Source organism: Moschus berezovskii, chromosome 13 (assembly GCF_049115385.1).
Source record: "Moschus berezovskii isolate FMDL1 chromosome 13, NW_MosBer_1.0, whole genome shotgun sequence".
Lineage (NCBI taxonomy): Eukaryota > Metazoa > Chordata > Mammalia > Artiodactyla > Moschidae > Moschus > Moschus berezovskii.
In genome coordinates, this window is record NC_142472.1 from 32,225,511 (window position 1) to 32,244,479 (window position 18,969).

Here is an 18,969-nt window from a genome sequence, read left to right on the forward strand (position 1 = left end):
ATATGCTTTTTGATTCAGTGATGTATTAACTGCTATACTTCTGTAGAATTGTTACATTCCAGGTATGTATAGGAATTAAAACTTTTTGGTATATGTATTGTAGTATGGTTTTCTAGCTTTAATGTATATAGGTTCCTTATTAATACTCTTAGTATTTGAACTTTTAGTAGAACTTGTGAAATTATATTTTGTGTTTATTATTTAGAGTTAAGATTGCTAACAATTTTACAATAAAGAGCAATAAAAATAAATTGAAGGATGTCATGTATTGTTGTGTTGTTCATTCGCTTAGTTGGATCCGACTCTTTGTGACCCCATGGATTGTAGCACGCCAGGTTTCCCTTCCCTGTCCTTCACCATCTCCCAGAGCTTGCTCAAACTCATGTCTGTTGAGTCAGTGATGCCATCCAACCATCTCATCCTCGGTCGTCCCCTTCTTCTCCTGCCTTCAATCTTTCCCAGCATCAGGGTCTTTTCTAATGTATCATGTTTTTCCTCAAATGAACTAAGTTATCTTACCTCTCCCCCTCGTTTGTAGTCACTATCTCTCCCTACTGTATTTCCCTAATGTATTTGTCTTTTTTTTTAAAGCCATGATTGGTAAGTCTTTGTGTCATCTGTCCTTTGAAAATCCAATTCGCTGAACATTGTTTATGTTGCTGGCATGAAGTTAACCCAAGCTAGGAATTGAAATCTAACCTGGGGGTGGAGTCGGTTCTGAGTTGGGTTTTTGCTAGGTTGGTGGCTTAGAAAAATAGTAGAAAGTGAGGCAAACGGGGCTGAGGAATTCAGAGGTTTATTGAAATAATGGACTCTGAGGGGAAGAGCACAGGAGGAAATAAATTAGAGGAACTATGCCTTGGACAGCAGCTAAGTGTATAGGGAGGCATTGTAGGGGCTTTTGCTGCTGCTGCTGCTGCTAAGTCACTTCAGTCGTGTCCAACTCTGTGTGACCCCATAGACGGAAGCCCACCGGGCTCCCCTGTCCCTGGGATTCTCCAGGCAAGAACACTGGAGTGGGTTGCCATTTCCTTCTCCAATGTGTGAAAGTGAAAAGTGAAAGTGAAGTCGCTCAGTCGTGTCCGACCCTTAGCGACCCCCTGGACTGCAGCCTACCAGGCTTCTTCATCCATGGGATTTTCTAGGCAAGAGTACTGGAGTGGGTTGCCATTGCCTTCTCCGAGGGGCTTTTGCTAGGATGGCTAAAAAGTACATTGGTGGCTGTAACTAGATGTTTGTAGCAGTAAGCAAATTGGAGGTCTGGTTTTTGGATAGATGGCTATAAGAAACAATGTGGTTGGGGTCTGTAGTGTTGAGAGAGTGGACTTCTGAGTAAGAAGTTCAGGTTTAAATCTTGGTTCTGTTACTAACTACTTCTGTCTGGAGTAGTTTGCCTAGTGTTTTTCTGAGCCTCGGTTTCATCGGTAAGTAGAGCTAAATACAGAGTGTAAAGTATGGAACACAGTTCATGGCTCAAATAAGGCTTCGGTAAATGCTTAGCTGTTGCTATGATTTTATTTACCGTAACATGGAAAATTATCATTAATTAAATAGGTAACAACTTTAGCTTAGTTGAAAAACAGTTATCTGCTTCTTAAAAATTCAATGGGCATGGTTTGGGCATTGGAAACTTTCCCTCCTGACCCTGTTTCATTTTCACTGACTTCCTAATCTCCATCCCCATCAACTGACAAGCATAGTTTATACTTATACATATTCCATTATTCAGACATAAGCCAATCCAAATATATAATCTCCCTTTCTCCCCACACATGGTAATATACTATACAGATTTTTTTCTATCTCACTTTTTAAACGTAACAAATTGATAGAGAAGTTTCTCCATGACATGAAGACATGAAAACTCCCCCATTCTTTTTTGTCCTTTTGTTGTATGCCATTCCCTTGTGTAGACTTAGTATTTTCTTTTTCCAGTCCTCTGTAAGTGGACAGTTGCAGATTTTTTATTTTATAATCAGTGTGACACTGAATACCTTGTACACAAGTCATTTTGAACATGTAAGTATATCTGTAGTTTATTCACTGAAATAGAATTGCTGGGTCAGTTGCATTTGTGACCTTGATACTCCATACTCTAGTATCTACTGAGTTCCTCTCAGCAGCCATAATGTATGAAAACTGGTTGTTTTCCCCTTAGTTTTGCCTCTAGGATATATTTTCAAATATTTAGATTTTCCCAACTTTGTAACAGAAAAATGATACTTCAGTATAGTTTAAGTTTGCATTTGTCTTATGGATGGATGAGGTTGTACTTTTACTCATTGAAGAATTGTTTTTCTTTTTCTGTTTAGTATTTCGTTTGACTTTTAAGGCTTCTTTACACTCCTGAGTTTTTGCTTTTATTTGTATTAATGTAATCAAACTACCATTCAGAAAAGTGTTCATTACTCCAGAGTTGTAAGATAACTTTTTCTTGTTTTCTTCTAATACTTGTAATGGTTTCATGTTTTTACTGTGGTATATGGAATAAATTATGGGTCCAGCTTAATTTTTTAGAAAGATAACTGCCAAGTTTTCTCAGTGTCATTTATTTTGTAGTTCATCTCTTCTTCCTTGATTTGGATATCATCTTTGTAAAATCTGTATTTCTATATGTATTTGGGTCTGTTTCTAAACTTTCTTTTGTTTCATTAAAAGTATATATTGTGTGGTATGTTTTCAAGTTTCCCTTTATTGTCCTCTTTTTCAGATATTGTCTGACAGTTATTTACCTTGTTTTGGGGGAGAATAGCCTCTTGGTATTTTTATCGGTACCACATTGCTTATTAGTTTTTGATGTTTTGGTATTGTCCATAATTTGTTGTAACTTCTTTTTTAAAAAAAAAATAATAGAACTTTCTGAATCTTTAGTACATGTATTAGTATATATTTGGTAGGATATGAATGATGACTACATGTACTGTGTAAAGTATATTAATATGAGGGAGAAAAGCTTCCAGTTCATTGCTTTTTCTGCATTAGATGATGCTTACATATATTAACTTGTGTAACTATCATGCTGACTTAGTTTGTAATTGGAATTTATAGAGTGTGCAGTTGTTTATGGCTAAATTTCCTTCAACATTGCTCTTTTCTTCAGCTGTGATGCAGATCCATCAGCCCTGGCAAAGTATGTTCTCGCTTTGGTAAAGAAAGACAAAAGTGAAAAAGAGTTAAAGGCATTATGTATTGATCAACTGGATGTATTTCTTCAAAAAGGTAAGATCTTTGGTTTCAAAATATTGCTTTGATAACTTACTTAAAACATGATTCAGAGAGTATTAAAGGAGTTTGGTAAGAGACAGGCTGTAACTGTAATAAAGTTGAACAGATAGTATAATTACTGGTTATATTCATGGCTTATTTATAATGGAAAACTTTTTTTTTTTCCCATTAACATCCTGTGTTCATTCTTAAAGAATGCTGATATTTTTCCTGAAAAGATTAAGAAAATAACTGAAAGATAGTACTGTTTAGGAACCTACTACTGATGTTGTCTGGTACAGTGTTTCTCAACTTTTTTCACTTTGCCGGCAACTAGGTAATGATATTTCTGTTTGGCAAACTAGGCAGGATACATGGAGACTAGTGATGGATGGTGCAGGCTCTGGCCATTCATCCTAGCCTTCAGCATCCTGAGTATTGACTGGATCCATATTACCATGGGACTTGTACCATAGCACACTGGTTGGGAAGCTGTTGGTCTTAGTATAATTTTTAGATTTGTAAAAATCAAGATATATTTCATCATACTGAAGTCTGATGTGAAGAAGTGGAGAATAACTAGGAAATCTGTTAATCTGTGCTGGTTTTTGTTTTATTGTTAGAGACACAGATATTTGTGGAAAAACTTTTTGATGCTGTGAATACAAAGAGTTATCTACCTCCTCCAGAGCAGCCATCATCAGGAAGCTTAAAGGTAGAATTTTTTCAGCACCAAGAAAAAGATATAAAAAAAGAAGAGGTAAGAATTTGTGTTAAACTTTCGTGTTCTCTAAAAACATATTTGGAGTAGTTAAATTGAGTTTTTTTGTATGTCTGTGTTGGAGTCCTCAGGACCACCCCCAGGTTTGATTAACAGGACTCAGGATATAGTCATTGTCATGGCTATGATATCTTACAGTGAAAGGATACAAAGCAAAATCTGCAAAGGGAAAGAAGTGTATCATGCAGAGTCTGGGGTAGGAGCAGATTTGCAGAGGTTTCTCCCCGTGGAGTCAAAGAGGATGCACTTAATGTGTAGTGACAACACATGTGAACCAGGAAAGCTCCTTAGAGACACAGTGCCCAGGGTTTTTATTTAGGACTGGTTACATGGGCACCTTCAGCCTAGGATTTACCAAACTTCCAAACTCTGAGGAGGAAAGCAAATGTTTAGCACAAACCACATTGTTTATCCAGACAGTTCAGGCATCAGTTCAGTTCAGTCACTCAATTGTATACGACTCTTTGTGATCCCAAGGACTGCAGCAGACTGCAGCTCACTAGGCTTCCCTGTCCATCACAAACTCCTGGAGCCTACTCAGACTCATGTCCGTTGAGTCAGTGATACCATCCAACCATCTCATCCTCTCGTCCCCTTCTCCTCCTGCCTTCTATCTTTCCCAGCATCAGGGTCTTTTCATATGAGTCAGTTCTTTGCATCAGGTGGCCAAAGTATTGGAGTTTCAGCTTTAGCATCAGTCCTTCCAATGAATATTCAGGACTGATTTCCTTTAGGGTGGACTTTTTGGATATCCTTGTAGTCCAGAGGACTCTCAAGAGTCTTCTCCAACACTGCAGTTCAAAAGCATCAGTTCTTTGGTGCTCACTTTTAATATGCTGTCTGGGTTGGTCATAACTTTTCTTCCAAGGAGCAAGCATTTTTTAATTTCATGGCTGCAGTCACCATCTGCAGTTCAGGCATAGTGAACTCTTATTATTAGGGAATGATGGGAACCTTCCAGAAGTCATAGTTTGCAGATGTCAGCCAAGGGCCTCCCTGGTCAGCAGACCTTTCTGTTTCTCTCCGTGGTGGCACTGGGTGCTTTGCTGCTTCACATGGGCCTTCTTTCCTTGCGCCCAGCACAGGCTGCTCACTGTGGGGGCTGCTCTTGTTGTGGAGCACAGGTCCTAGCATGTGGGCTTCAGCAGTTGTGGCACACAGGCTCAATAGTTGTCACTTTTGGGCTCTACAGCTCAAGCTCAGTAGTTGTGTCGCAGGGGCTTAGCTGCTTTGCAGCATGTGGAATCTTCCTGGACCAGGGATCAAACGCATATTTCCTGCACTAGCAGGCAAATTCTTATCCACTGCGCCATTAGGAAAGTCTCCAGCAGCCCTTTCAAAGATAACAGTCTCAGGTGTGCTTTGAACTCTTTTGTGCATCGTATCTTACAGGTATGGGCTCCTGTTATTTGTGTTCTAGGAAAATAACCAGATTGTCAGTAGATCTGCTTGTTTCTGCCTTACATGCATGTTGCAAGGGACTATATTTAAGGTAGTCAAATAAAAGGACCTTCACAGGGCAATAGAAATGACTTATGCTTTAAGAGTTTTTGAAGTTTTTACCTTTTGTACAAGTTTATCACCCTTGTATAATAATCATATACTAGTTCAGATTTCCTTAGTTTGATGTTAAAGATTGTAATTTTAAAAATAATTGTTGACAAGCTATAATATGATATGTCCTTGGTTAGTCTAGTTTTAGGTCAAACAAATCTTAGTTAAATTTTTGCCTTTCCCGGCCACTGTTTTGTGACCTTGAAATTATTACTTTTCCAACCCTTACTCAGCTGTGTTATGGAAATATTATAGGGTTATTGTGAGGAATAGTAAAATAAAATTTGTGAACACTTGGCAGAGTATGTGGCTCAAAATAGGTTCTCAATAAATGATAGTTGCAGTTATTGTTGAGGGATTGTTAAGTAGTGGGTGATGTGGTTTAATCGTGATCTTTGGTTCTTTCACCTGATACCCTATTTTTTCTTGCAGATTATATAAGTAATATATGTTTATTATTTAGTAATATATTTGCTATGTATTATGTAATAATTCTCAAATGTTTTTATATCTATGTCTGAACACATTTACACACATGTACATGTATGTGGTTTCTCACATACATACATAAAACACCCCCATTACTTTAATCTGCTGGGGAAGACCAGAAATTATTATAACTTCATGCTTTGTACCTAATAGTACAGGGATTCTAGAACGTTAGTGAGGAAGAATGGGATGGTGGGTATTGTCTTGGCAACTGCTTATGCAACATAGAGATATACAATAATTCATTTAAATTTTACCCATTGATGAATTAATGTTGAAGCCTTAGTCTTACATCTGTTGATATAATAATATTTCACCACAGTTGTTTTGACCAGTTGTGAAGGATATTTATCCCTCGTCTTTCAGAACTGAAATGTCAAGATGGCAGTCTGTGTTTTAAATGCTGTGGGTGTTTTAAAAGTTTCCAGTTGGGCATGAACCGTGGAATATGGCAATCTGTCAACATAGATTACTTACAAGAGTGCATGGAAGCAAATAAAAGGGAAAAAGTGCAACAGGAGGGTTTGGTTTGTTTTGTTTTCCAAGTGGAGGGTTGAAATGGATAGGAAGAGTTGAACAAAGTACTTAAAAGAAAGAAAAAAAAAGCAAATTGTTACATGAAGGCTTTTGAGCATTGTTTCTCAGTTTGGTCTGTTGATAGGATTTCCATTTACTTTTTCATTCAGGGGCACTTGACAGTGAGAGGCTTTTACCCAAAGGGATGCTGAAACAACTGGCATAAACCTGGACATGTTTACACTAATTCATTTATTTATTTGTTTTTATGATGTCTTGTAGACATATCTGCATCAGAATATCTTAGGGCTTTTATTAAAAATCTTGAGCCTTATATTTATAGAGGCTCATGTTTAATATTTTCTCAATTTGTTTATCCTCTAAATAAATCCTTTTTTCTCTAATAACACCTCTTAATGTCCTGTGGAACCAGTGTTTTTTTGGGCAGCTTGGAAAACTGGTTTAGGGAAAGCAGCATTGATCATGGGAATGTGTTTAAGGACTGCTTTCTCTTAATTGTATGATATGGGTTGTAGGAAGAGGACTATATAGCTGTCATACTGCTATGAGAAACTAGAGAACTATTTTCACATGTATTATTTTCTCAAGCATTTTCTTTTTCTGTGACTTGGTTAATTCTATTGCATTCTCCTTTAAAACCCCTGATGTGTTTGGTGCCAGACCAAATTCATGAGAAGGAATAAAATTGGCTTTCCAGTAATTATGTTAAAATTAGGACATGTGTGCGTGCTTAGTCGCTTCAGTCATGTCTGACACTTTGTGACCCTGTAGACCTTAGTCTGCCAGGCTCCTCTGTCCATGGGATTCTCCAGGCAAGGATACTGGAGTGGGTTGCTATGCCCTCCTCCAGGAGATCTTCCTGGCTCAGGGATCAAACCTGCATCTCTTTTGTCTCCTGCATTGGCAGGTGGATTCTTTACCACTGGTGCCACCTGGGAAGCCTGTAAAGTGAGGACATTTGCTTAAAATGTTTTTGTCACTACTGTTAACTAAGATAAACATTTATGAATTTCTTTACCCTTCACTTTAACTTTCAGCAAGCCTATCTTTTATTGTTAAATGTACTTAGAAGAGAAATTTATTTTGTTTGAACACTTTCAGAAGACGACTGTATTGCTCTTGTATTTTGTTGTTGTTCTTCAGTCGCTGAGTCATGTCTGACTCTTTGTGACCCCATGGACTGTGTAACATGCCAGGCTTCTCTGTCCTTCACTATCTCCTAGGGTTTGCTCAAATTCATGTCTAGTCAAGGCTGTGGTTTTTCCAGTGGTCATGTATATATATGAGAGTTGGACTATAAAGAAAGCTGCGTGGAGAAGAATTGATCCTTTGAACTGTGGTGTTGGAGAAGACTCTTGAGAGTCCCTTGGACTGCAAGGAGATCCAACAAGTCCATCCTAAAGGAGATCAGTCCTGGGTGTTCATTGGAGGGACTGATGTTGAAGCTGAAACTCCAATACTTCGGCCACCTGATGCGGAGAGCTGATACATTTGAAAAGACCCTGATGCTGGGGAAGGTTGAGGGCAGGAGGAGAAGGGGACGACAGAGGATGAGATGATTGGATGGCATCACCGACTCAATGGACATGGTTTTGGGTGGACTGTGGGAGTTGGTGATGGACAGGGAGGCCTGGCGTGCTGCGGTTCATGGGGTCACGAAGAGTCGGACACGACTGAGAGACTGAACTGAACTGAACTGAATGTCCATTGAGTCAAAGATGCTATCCAACCATCTCATCCGCTGCCACCCACTTTTCTTTTGGCCTTCAGTCTTTCCCATATATTTTAATACCAGCTAAGTCATTGAAGCAGTAACATGACAAGGAATAACTGTTATTCAACTTATACACGTTTTTCTTTGTATATCAGATCACAAAGGAGGAAGAACGAGAGAAGAAGTTTTCTAGAAGGCTAAATCACAGTCCTCCTCAGTCAAGCTCTCGATACAGAGAAAATAGGTGATTGATTCTTTGAACCATGTTTAATTTTTAGACATTGCTTTTCTTTTATATGAATATTTAGACTTGATTTTCCTTTAGATAGGGGCAAGTATTATCTACTGTTTTATTAGTCTAGGAAAGTAGTAACTTGATCCTTTTCTGTCAAGAATAACTAGGTGAGATTTGAAGGTACTATAAGTGAGATTTAGAACAGTGCTTGGCATATTGTTACTATTTTTATTCATAACTTCAATTCCAGTGAAGTCTTACTCTGAGACATTTTTACCCAAAGCTTCTCTTTAGAGTGAATAAATTATTTTTCCCATTAAAGCTTCAAAAGCATTTAGAGTGCAGTGCATGTGATACTTTCCTATAATTATGAGACTGCAAGACAATATACTATAGGACATATGTATAGATCCCTGTGTGTATATGAGTAAGGCTTTGAAACAGTTGGGTTTTTTGGGGGGAGGGGGAAGGGTGGGTACTGTGAAGGGCTTTTAGAGTGCTTAAGCAGATCATGTTCAGTTTTTCAGTTTTTGAGTCTTCTATGTATTTGTAGATGGGATAAAGAATCATGATGTTACAAGAATAAAACAGAACTTTTGCATTTGATTTGAGTTTTTCCTGTATCCACTTGAATGTTTTCAATAAAAAAGTTCATATATTTCTATAGAAGTCGTGATGAGAGGAAAAAAGATGATCGTTCTCGCAAAAGAGATTATGATCGAAATCCTCCTCGAAGAGATTCATACAGAGACCGGTACAACAGAAGACGAGGGCGAAGTCGCAGTTACAGCAGGAGTCGGAGTCGAAGTTGGAGTAAAGAGAGGCTTCGTGACAGAGATAGGGATAGAAGCAGGACTAGAAGCAGGAGCAGGACACGAAGCAGGGGTAAATAATCACATATGGGTATATTTTGCCTGGCACTTTTATTGTGAAAAAAATTCTGTATTTGAAGGTTTTAAAAATTGTTTTGTCAGTATTATCTTTATTCTTTCTATCTTGCTGTATTTTATATGTCCGAGTAACTATTTAAAAATTTCTTCTGAAACTTTTATTTTATGCAAATTACCACCACAATGTACTACTGCATACCCATCAGAATGATTGAAATTAAAAAGACTAGCTTTACTCAGAGTTGGTAAGGGTGGGGAATAAGCTGGAACCCTTTGGAAAACACTTCAACAGCGTCTTAAAAATGTTAATCCTGTATCTATCAATGACCCATTCCACTCCTGAGTGTTTACTTCAGAGAAATGAAAGTGTATTTCCACACAGAGACATATACAGATGATCATGGCAGCTTCATTTGTTATAACCAAAAGCTGGAAACAGTCCATCAACAAGTGAATGGATAAGCAAATTGTGGTATAGCCATAGAATGGATAAAAAGGAAAAAAAAACTGTTGATACATGCAACAAAATAAATGAATCTCAAAATAATCATGCTGATGGAAAGAAGCCACACAGAAAACAAGAGGGTGTATATGAGAGAGGGAGAGAGATAAAATTTTAGAAAATGCACACTAATCTGTGATGACAGGAAACAATTCAGTGGTTGCCTGGGATGAAGTAAAGGAGGGATGGATCATTAAAGAGAACAAGGATACTTTTGGGCGGTGATGAGTATGTACAGTATATATCTTACTGTGATTGTGATGTTTGGTTTCATAGGTATATGAATAGATCAAAATTCATTAAATTGTATCTTTTAAATATCTTCAGTTTATCACTTAGACCTCAAAACTATGAAAACAGTTAAGTTTCATTTCAGATGTGTGAGTTTATAAGAGTGTGTCATTTTCAACATGTATAATTTTTCTTTCAATGTGTATTACTGAAAGGAATGTGTTGCAGGCAATAAAACAGCTTAAAACCTTAGAGCAAAACACCTTTACTCAAGCTTAGATTTTTACTCCCCTTGTGACCTTTATTGTACAGTTACTTTTAGTCTTTAGAAAATCATGACTTTTTTTATAATCCCAGTATTTCTCTGTTACTCTGTTCTTAAGAGTTTTTTTCCTGTCATCTAGGTGTTCTAGGCCTTTCTACACATTACTTCACTTAACTGATCTCCTTAATATCTTATCTCTTTCCATGGTAAATTTTCTTTTCTTGGCCTAGTTAACTTGTTTGTATTTATTATGAACTCCTTTTCCTTCCTCTTTAAGTATCCTTTCTCATCTTCAGCAGTGTTCACTGTAGAAAGCCATGTTAGGACCTGTAAATGGATAACAACTAAATGTTCATCACAGAAAAAATAACTGTACTTTTATTGCATATTTTGTTTTATTGGCTAAAGTTTTGCGTACTAAGATTTCAATGAAGAAAATAAAAATTTCTCTTCTATAAATAAAACTCCAAGAAAAATCTCGTTAAGTACAGCAACTTTATGTGTGACTTTTTAGTTTAGGTTATAACAAAAAGAAATAACTTAGCTTGAAACATTGTTTATATATTGAGTAGTTTTTAAAAGGAGGATTGTGTAAAATTTGAACTTTTTTATGTTTAGCAAAAATATCTTAAATTTGGGACTTTGTTGTTGTTTTTAATCGAGTGTAGTTTTTCAAGTCATTTATATTTTGTTGCAGAAAGGGATCTGGTAAAACCTAAATATGACCTGGATAGAGCAGATCCGTTAGAAAACAATTATACTCCAGTCTCTTCGGTACCTAATATTTCATCTGGCCACTACCCTGTACCTACTTTGAGCAGCACTATTACAGTAATTGCTCCTACTCATCATGGTAATAACACTACTGAAAGTTGGTCTGAATTTCACGAAGACCAGGTGGACCATAATTCATACGTAAGACCACCAATGCCAAAGAAACGGTGTAGAGACTATGATGGTAAGCCTGTCAACCATTTCGTGAAGTATGAATTAATATTTTCAGTTGAGTAAATTCTGTAACTTTAGGTTATACACAGTTCTTCAAATAGTTAACCTTTTGGAAATGTGGGAAATTAGTTTTAGGTACTTCATGAATTCCTCAGTATGTTTCTGAAGTCTTCATTAGTCACCACTGACTAATATCAATTTAAAGATAGTGTTTATTTGCACTTAAGTCTTAACATATTTTTGGAATTTACCAAAGAGGAATATCTACTGAGTTATTTATCAGGAAATTGGTGACTGAAACGTTCTTGACAAAACTTACTTAAAAGTCAGGGTTATTAGCATGTAAGTAAAATCTAGAAATATATCACCTATGTAAGACTTTAATAAATGAACTGAAGACTCTTAAGATTTTACTGTAAAAATTTTGTAAATTGTATTAAAGCTGTAGTTGCAGTATCCTTAAAGTTTTAAGTGAGAGATTTAAATAAAGGAAATGTTTCTAATGGTAAAAATAAGACAGAAATACCTATTTTACATCATCTTGCTAGCCAGGAATACTCATGTTAATTTGGTGATACTTTTTTTAATGTGTATGTTAGCTTTATTATCACTTAATGAGGGTTTTATATTACTGGAAATTAGTAGGTAGTCCTTATGGTTATTTATACTTGCCCAATATTAAAAATATTCCAATTTTTAAATATCTGACTTTTGTTGACTTAGAGAAAATGTTTGTCCAGTACTTTTCATATTTCTTTCTAACTATTTTCCTTCACAGAAAAGGGTTTTTGTATGAGAGGAGACATGTGCCCTTTTGATCATGGAAGTGACCCAGTAGTTGTAGAAGATGTCAATCTTCCTGGTATGCTGCCTTTCCCAGCACAGCCTCCTGTTGTTGAAGGACCACCACCTCCTGGACTCCCTCCACCACCACCAATTCTTACACCCCCACCTGTGAATCTGAGACCCCCTGTGCCACCGCCAGGCCCGTTACCACCCAGTCTACCACCTGTCACAGGTGAGTAAATATGTTTGCCTATACTTATTATCTCCCCATTCATAGTCTTTTATAAAAGTTAATAGTTTGATGCTTGCCTTTGTTAGAAGTATCCATAGTAATCCTGTATGTGCCTGCTAGATATTAAGAGTAAGATACTCCCATTTGGAATATATTTTGTAGGCCAGTGGGCTTCCAGGTGGCTCTAGTGGTAAAGAACTCGCCTGCCAATGCAGGAGACATAAGAGATGCGGGTTCGATCCCTGGGTTGGGAGGAGGTCATGGCAACCCACTCCAGTTTTATTGCCTGGAGAGTCCCATGGACAGAGGAGCCTGGCAGACTACAGTTCATAGGGTCGCAAAGAGTCTGAGATGACTGAAGTGACTTAGCATGGCATGGCACAGCCAAACCCATGGTTTACTGTGGTTTAGGGTGACCCTGAATTATGTCCGTCCCTAATGAATCCCAGCTATCTGTGGTCCTTTAGAGCTTAAGACAAACCTGTTTTGGAATACATTAAATGGATATTTTACCCTTGAAAACTATTTCAGTTGTAAGAGCTTGATTTTTATAGATACTATTATTTGATAAATGAGCATATCATGTTTGGATATACAATAACTTATTTTATTTGTTTGCTTCCAGATGATATTTCTTATTCTTTGGTTTTGACAGGACCACCACCTCCACTTCCTCCTTTGCAACCATCTGGTATGGATGCTCCCCCAAACTCTGCAACCAGCTCTGTTCCTACTGTAGTAACAACTGGCATTCATCACCAGCCGCCTCCTGCTCCACCCTCTCTTTTTACTGCAGGTGCAGTTTTAGCCTTTCTATATTGATAATGTAATATAGTTTAGAGAAGAGTTTTAGGTGAGGGATTTAAAAATATAGCGAGAGTGAATTGCTTTATCAGGTCTATTCTTACGAAAATTTTATGGAAAAAAATGTAGACATGGTGAATGTACATTAAATATATGTTCTCAGTTACGATTTTTAAAAAACGAAGTTTTTAACACCATTTTATTTTTCTAAAACTACTTTTTAAAATACATATATAAAATGTGAGTTATGAGTTAATAATATGTTTTTCTGTTATCAGTATAAAAAATTACCAAGTGGAGTTTTATAATTGTTTTTTAATTACAGTTTTTGTATTACCAGATACATATGACACAGATGGCTACAATCCTGAAGCCCCAAGCATAACAAACACTTCCAGACCAATGTACAGACACAGAGTGCATGCACAAAGGCCCAACTTGATAGGGCTCACATCAGGAGATATGGATTTGCCACCCAGAGGTACTATGATGAATCTTTCCTTCCTATCATTTTCATAATATCAAGAGTGGCAAAACATTTAAAAAGAACAGTTGGTCTTGTGTTTATTGGGATTGAGTAAGGGATGTTGTTATGTTTGTTCCTTGGATTCTTTGGTCTCAACATGAGAGAAAAGGTAATATGTGGTACCCTATTTGTAGTATTGGTGACGTTTTATTCTGTCATCTGTGGGGAAAGGAGTTTCCCCGAAGTACTAATTTTCTAGCTTTTGGGAGGTATATTCTCTCATTTGCAGTCTTAATTGGTTCATTTAAAGTCTTAAGAATAATGCTTTAATTCCTAAAGATACATTCTTTCATAGTTTAGAAAATGAAATGAGCTGTGCAGACTTAATATTTGATATATATTTTATTTTTGTTTGCTTTGACTTGTTAGAATTTGATGTTGATTTGTTTATAATATTTTAAGCAAAAAATTATATTTTAGACTGACTTGTTAGCTTTTTGTTAATTTATGTTAGAGGAGACAGACTTTTTGATATAATTTCTGAATGGGAGAAGAATTTAGATTGGTCCACAAACCAGTGCAAGGAAAGTGCTATAAACGTTCAGAGGAGGAAGCATTCATCTTAATTTGAAAGACAGCTTTTGCTACAGATATTTGATGATATTGTCAGACATGATAGGAAATACTGTATCAGTTCAGTTCAGTCGCTCAGTTGTGTCCGACTCTTTGCGACCCCATGAATCACAGCACGCCAGGCCTCCCTGTACATCAAAAACTCCTGGAGTTCACTCAGTCTCATGTCCATCAAGTCGGTGATGCCATCCAGCCATCTCATTCTCTGTCGTCCCCGTCTCCTCCCTCCCCCAATCCCTCCCAGCATCAGAGTCTTTTCCAGTGAGTCAAGTTGTAGCATGAGGTGGCCAAAGTATTGGAGTTTCAGCTTTAGCATCAGTCCTTCCAATGAACACCCAGGATTGATCTCCTTTAGAATGGACTGATTGGATCTCCTTGTAGTCCAAGGGACTCTCAAGAGTCTTCTCCAGCACCACAGTTCAAAGGCATCAATTCTTTGGTGCTCAGCTTTCTTCACAGTCCAACTCTCACACCCATACATGACCACAGGAAAAACCATAGCCTTGACTAGACGGACCTTTGTTGGCAAAGTAATGTCTCTGCTTTTTAATATACTATCTAGGTTGGTCATAACTTTCCTTCCAAGGAGTAAGCGTCTTTTAATTTCACGGCTGCACTCAGCATCCACAGTGATTTTGGAGCCCCCCAAAATAAAGTCTGACACTGTTTCCACTGTTTCCCCATCTATTTCCCATGAAGTGATGGGACCAGATGCCATGATCTTTGTTTTCTGAATGTTGAGCTTCAAGCCAACCTTTTCACTCTCCTCATGGTGGAGAGGTCTGACAGAATGTGATCCACTGGAGAAGGGAATGGCAAACCACTTCAGTATACTTGCCTTGAGAACCCCATGAACAGTATCAAAAGGCAAAATGATAGGATACTGAATGACCAATTCTCCAGGTCAGTAGGTGCCCAGTATGCTACTGGAGATCAGTGGAGAAATAACTCCAGAAAGAATGAAGGGATGGAGCCAAAGCAAAACCAATACCCATTTGTGGATGTGACTGGTGATAGAAGCAAGGTCCGATGCTGTAAAGAGCAATATTGCATAGGAACCTAGAATGTTAGGTCCGTGAATCAAGGCGAATTGCAAGTGGTCAAACAGGAGATGGCAAGAGTGAACGTAGACAGTCTAGGAATCAATGAACTAAAATGGACTGGAATGGGTGAATTTAACTCAGATGACCATTATATGTACTACTGTGGGCAGGAATCCCTTAGAAGAAATGGAGTAGCCATCATGGTCAACAAAAGAGTCCGAAATGCAGTACTTGGATGCAACCTTAAAAACGACAGAATGATTTCCGTTCGTTTACAAGGCAAACCATTCAATATTACAGTAATCCAGGTCTGTGCCCCAACCAGTAACGCTGAAGAAGCCGAAGTTGAACGGTTCTGTGAAGACCTACAAGACCTTTTAGAACTAACACCCCAAAAAGATGTCCTTTTCATTATAGGGGACTGGAATGCAAAAGTAGGAAGTCAAGAAACACCTGGAGTAACAGGAAAATTTGCCCTTGGAGCATGGAATGAAGCAGGGCATAGACTGATGGAGTTTTGCCAAGAGAACGCACTGGTCATAGCAAACACCCTCTTCCAACAACACAAGAGAAGACTCTACACATGGACATCACCAGATGGTCAACACCGAAATCAGATAGATTATATTCTTTGCAGCCAAAGATGGAGAAGCTGTATACAGTTAGCAAAAACAAGACCAGGAGCTGACTGTGGCTCAGATCATGAACTCCTTATTGCCAAATTCAGACTTAAGTTGAATTGAAGAAATACTGTATAGACCAATAAAAATGTATCTTTTGTCCTAACTATTTCAACTAACTTTTAAATCCCATTTTCTTTCTAGTCTTTCCTTGCCATCTTTTATTTCTGATAAAAATGTCATGCATTATCAGTTGTGAATAAAGCCCAACGTATTTAACTAAGTAGCAGTCCATACCTAATGTGGTTTAATAAACTTGTTTACTTATGCTTTACACTTTTTTATTTGTTCATTTGAAACTGTCAGATTGTAAACATCTGTCTTGAGTGTTCAGAGAACTTTTTGTGATGGTGAAAGCTGAAACTGCAATACTTTGGCCACCTCATGCGACGAGTTGACTCACTGGAAAAGACTCTCATGCTGGGAAAGGTTGGGGGCGGGAGGAGAAGGGGACGACAGAGAATGAGATGGCTGGATGGCAACACCAACTCTGTGGACATGAGTTTGAGTGAACTCCTGGAGTTGGTGATGGACAGGGAGGCCTGGCGTGCTGTGATTCATGGGGTCACAGAGAGTCGGACACGACTGAGCGACTGAAGTGAACTGAGGAACATTTTAATTTATACCCAGTTTAATTTATATCCTCTGAGGTCACAGGACAACATTTCATGTAGATGCCTCTTTTCCCCAACAAAAAGTCTAGAGGCATTCTAATGACTTTTGTTAAGAACAGCAACAGAAAAAGAAATTTCTTAACAATTTTTATGTAAGAGTTATAAGATGGCTTGTAATTGAAAAGTAGCCAGTTAAGATTGTGGCTGTTCATTGTATTAATATTGACTCATCCCCAGAGTGTCTCCTACCTGACTAGTTTGGAGAGAAACCACGTCCTTCTTTCCGTCATGACTTAGCACTCCTTTTCTTTCATTCTACCACTATTCTTTGCTCTTACTAGAACCTCTGAAGCATCAAATCAGCTCTTTTTTACCTTGTGGGCTTTCCACTATAGATCAATATTGGACCCATCCCAAATCTTGGTCAGTTTTTTTTTGTTGGTGGTGGTGATTGAGGGAAGACAGGAGAATCAAATCCCTTGCACATAAATCTTAACCATGTAGAAGTTGGAATTATGGTCATTTCAGCTCCACATGCCTATAGTTAGAAGTTGCAGGAAATGGCTCACTGAGATATAAATATCTGATATGCCTACTTAGAAATTTGAATGCCTTTTCTCATAGAATCATTATACATAGTGATTATTTTAGTACTATTCTTTAGATATTTCGTGTACTGTTTTTGTAAACTGGTTCAGGAATATATTCTCTATAAATTGTTTTCATGTCCTAGACAACTGATTTAGCAAACCATTTAAACCTGTACTTCTGTTTCCTTATCTTTTTCAGTCTTTTCCCCCAAAATATTCTCAGCTGTTGCCTATTTAGTTTGAAATTTACTGGCCTGGATTGTGAGATACACATAATTAAAAGTTTATAATATTGTTCATTATATAATTATTATACATTTATAATAGCCTGCAGATGACTTCATTTAAATTTGTCACAGACCATTACGTGGAAACTATTTTTATGCTTCGTACTTAAAGCTTCATAATTGTTATTAAGCCAATGAAAACACTTAAGGCTTTTGCTGCCTTGGAATTACTAAAAAAGTGACCTCAAGACCTGATAATTGTTCATTCTAGATTCTAAGGCAGTGGAAAACTTGCTAGACACTCTTGATCGGATATAGATAGGTAGGAAGAAGGGCTCAGTAGTTTTCATCAACAAAACTAGTGCTGAAAATTTTAAGGAGAAAAGCAATTTATTAAAAAGATTTTGGGGGAAAACAGAATACATGCAACTAAAAGACACATTTGTTAATTGTATATCAATGGGAACTTGCTTCTGTGTGTTAACACCCTCTCTTTTAAATAAATAGTAATGAAAGAGAATATGAGTGAGAGAATACAGATGAGTTGGAGCAAACACATCACTGTCTTTCTTAATGAACCTTCAGATAAAGAACATATTAAAGTAGAAAAGGATATTGGATAGCTTACAGACTTCATAAAAGGGCTTGTGAACGAACATGTTCGGGAGGCAGTAAGAAGGCCAGAAATTCTGGTCCTGTGAAGATACCACTGGGCAAAGAAACTACAGTTTGTCCTGTGACTGCTTGCAGTGCCAAATGCTGGATGTTTCTACCTGATATGCTGAAGAGATGTAGGATAAGTCAGAGTTAGTCAGAAAAAGGGGGTTGATAAAGCACGTATAGCCTGTTGATCCTTTTGTGAAACCAGAAGATCCTTTTGATTAGAACAAAGGGAGTAAGGAATGTCAGACGGAATAGGAGGTCAATTACAGGCGTTTGAAAAATTGTAGACGAGATGATGGTAGCTAGACTTAGGGTAGTAATGCTGGGAAGTAAAAGATTTAAGTTGAGTGGAAAGAATTGACGACACCTATAACTTATTGATTTGGGGACTTAGAATGGGGCTAATGGAGAGGGTAAAATGAAAGACCAGGTTTCTGCTTTTGGATAATTGGGCAGATGATACTTTTATTCATTGAGAGGAAGAATCAATTTGGTAGGAAGATCTGCTTGGAAATTATAGTGGTTGCCATGAGAAAGACTGTGCTGAAACAGATCCAGAATTCTTTTGGTTACATGTGTTTAGAGATACTCAGAAAAGGATTTAAATAACCAATTTATCCAGTTCCTTTTCAAAAAGGAATTTTAAATATACATTTTTTTCTATGTGGACTAAGGTTAGCCTGTTTTAAATTTTGGCATCATTTGGGAATAACAGGTTAAATGTAGTTGTTTGTCAAACTCTTAAAAGTATATAAAATATTAGAAGTAGTTTACAGTTTATAGTTCTTTTGCAATGCATTTCAGTCTTTTGAATCTTTACCTTTTAAAATTTAACATAATTTTATTATGTTAATTTGCTGATGTTTAAATAAGCAGCTCAT

General features: G+C 37.3%; 1 protein-coding gene across 17 annotated transcripts in view; it reads left to right on the forward strand.

Annotated features, from left to right (window-relative positions):
* The window catches only part of RBM26 (RNA binding motif protein 26), an 87,892-nt gene that overhangs the window by 24,638 nt on the left and 44,285 nt on the right, over positions 1 to 18,969 (forward strand). For 10 of the 17 annotated variants that reach the window (XM_055426539.2, XM_088842666.1, XM_088842656.1 and 7 more), the window contains exons 2-9: positions 3,101 to 3,219; positions 3,828 to 3,964; positions 8,435 to 8,523; positions 9,182 to 9,399; positions 11,100 to 11,360; positions 12,129 to 12,368; positions 12,994 to 13,164; positions 13,498 to 13,653. In XM_055426539.2, the coding sequence (XP_055282514.1) occupies positions 3,101 to 3,219; positions 3,828 to 3,964; positions 8,435 to 8,523; positions 9,182 to 9,399; positions 11,100 to 11,360; positions 12,129 to 12,368; positions 12,994 to 13,164; positions 13,498 to 13,653 (1,391 nt within the window). The remainder of the gene's footprint in view (positions 1 to 3,100; positions 3,220 to 3,827; positions 3,965 to 8,434; positions 8,524 to 9,181; positions 9,400 to 11,099; positions 11,361 to 12,128; positions 12,369 to 12,993; positions 13,165 to 13,497; positions 13,654 to 18,969) is intronic. The other 7 variants (XM_088842661.1, XM_088842665.1, XM_088842664.1 and 4 more) reach the window with 3 other exon arrangements.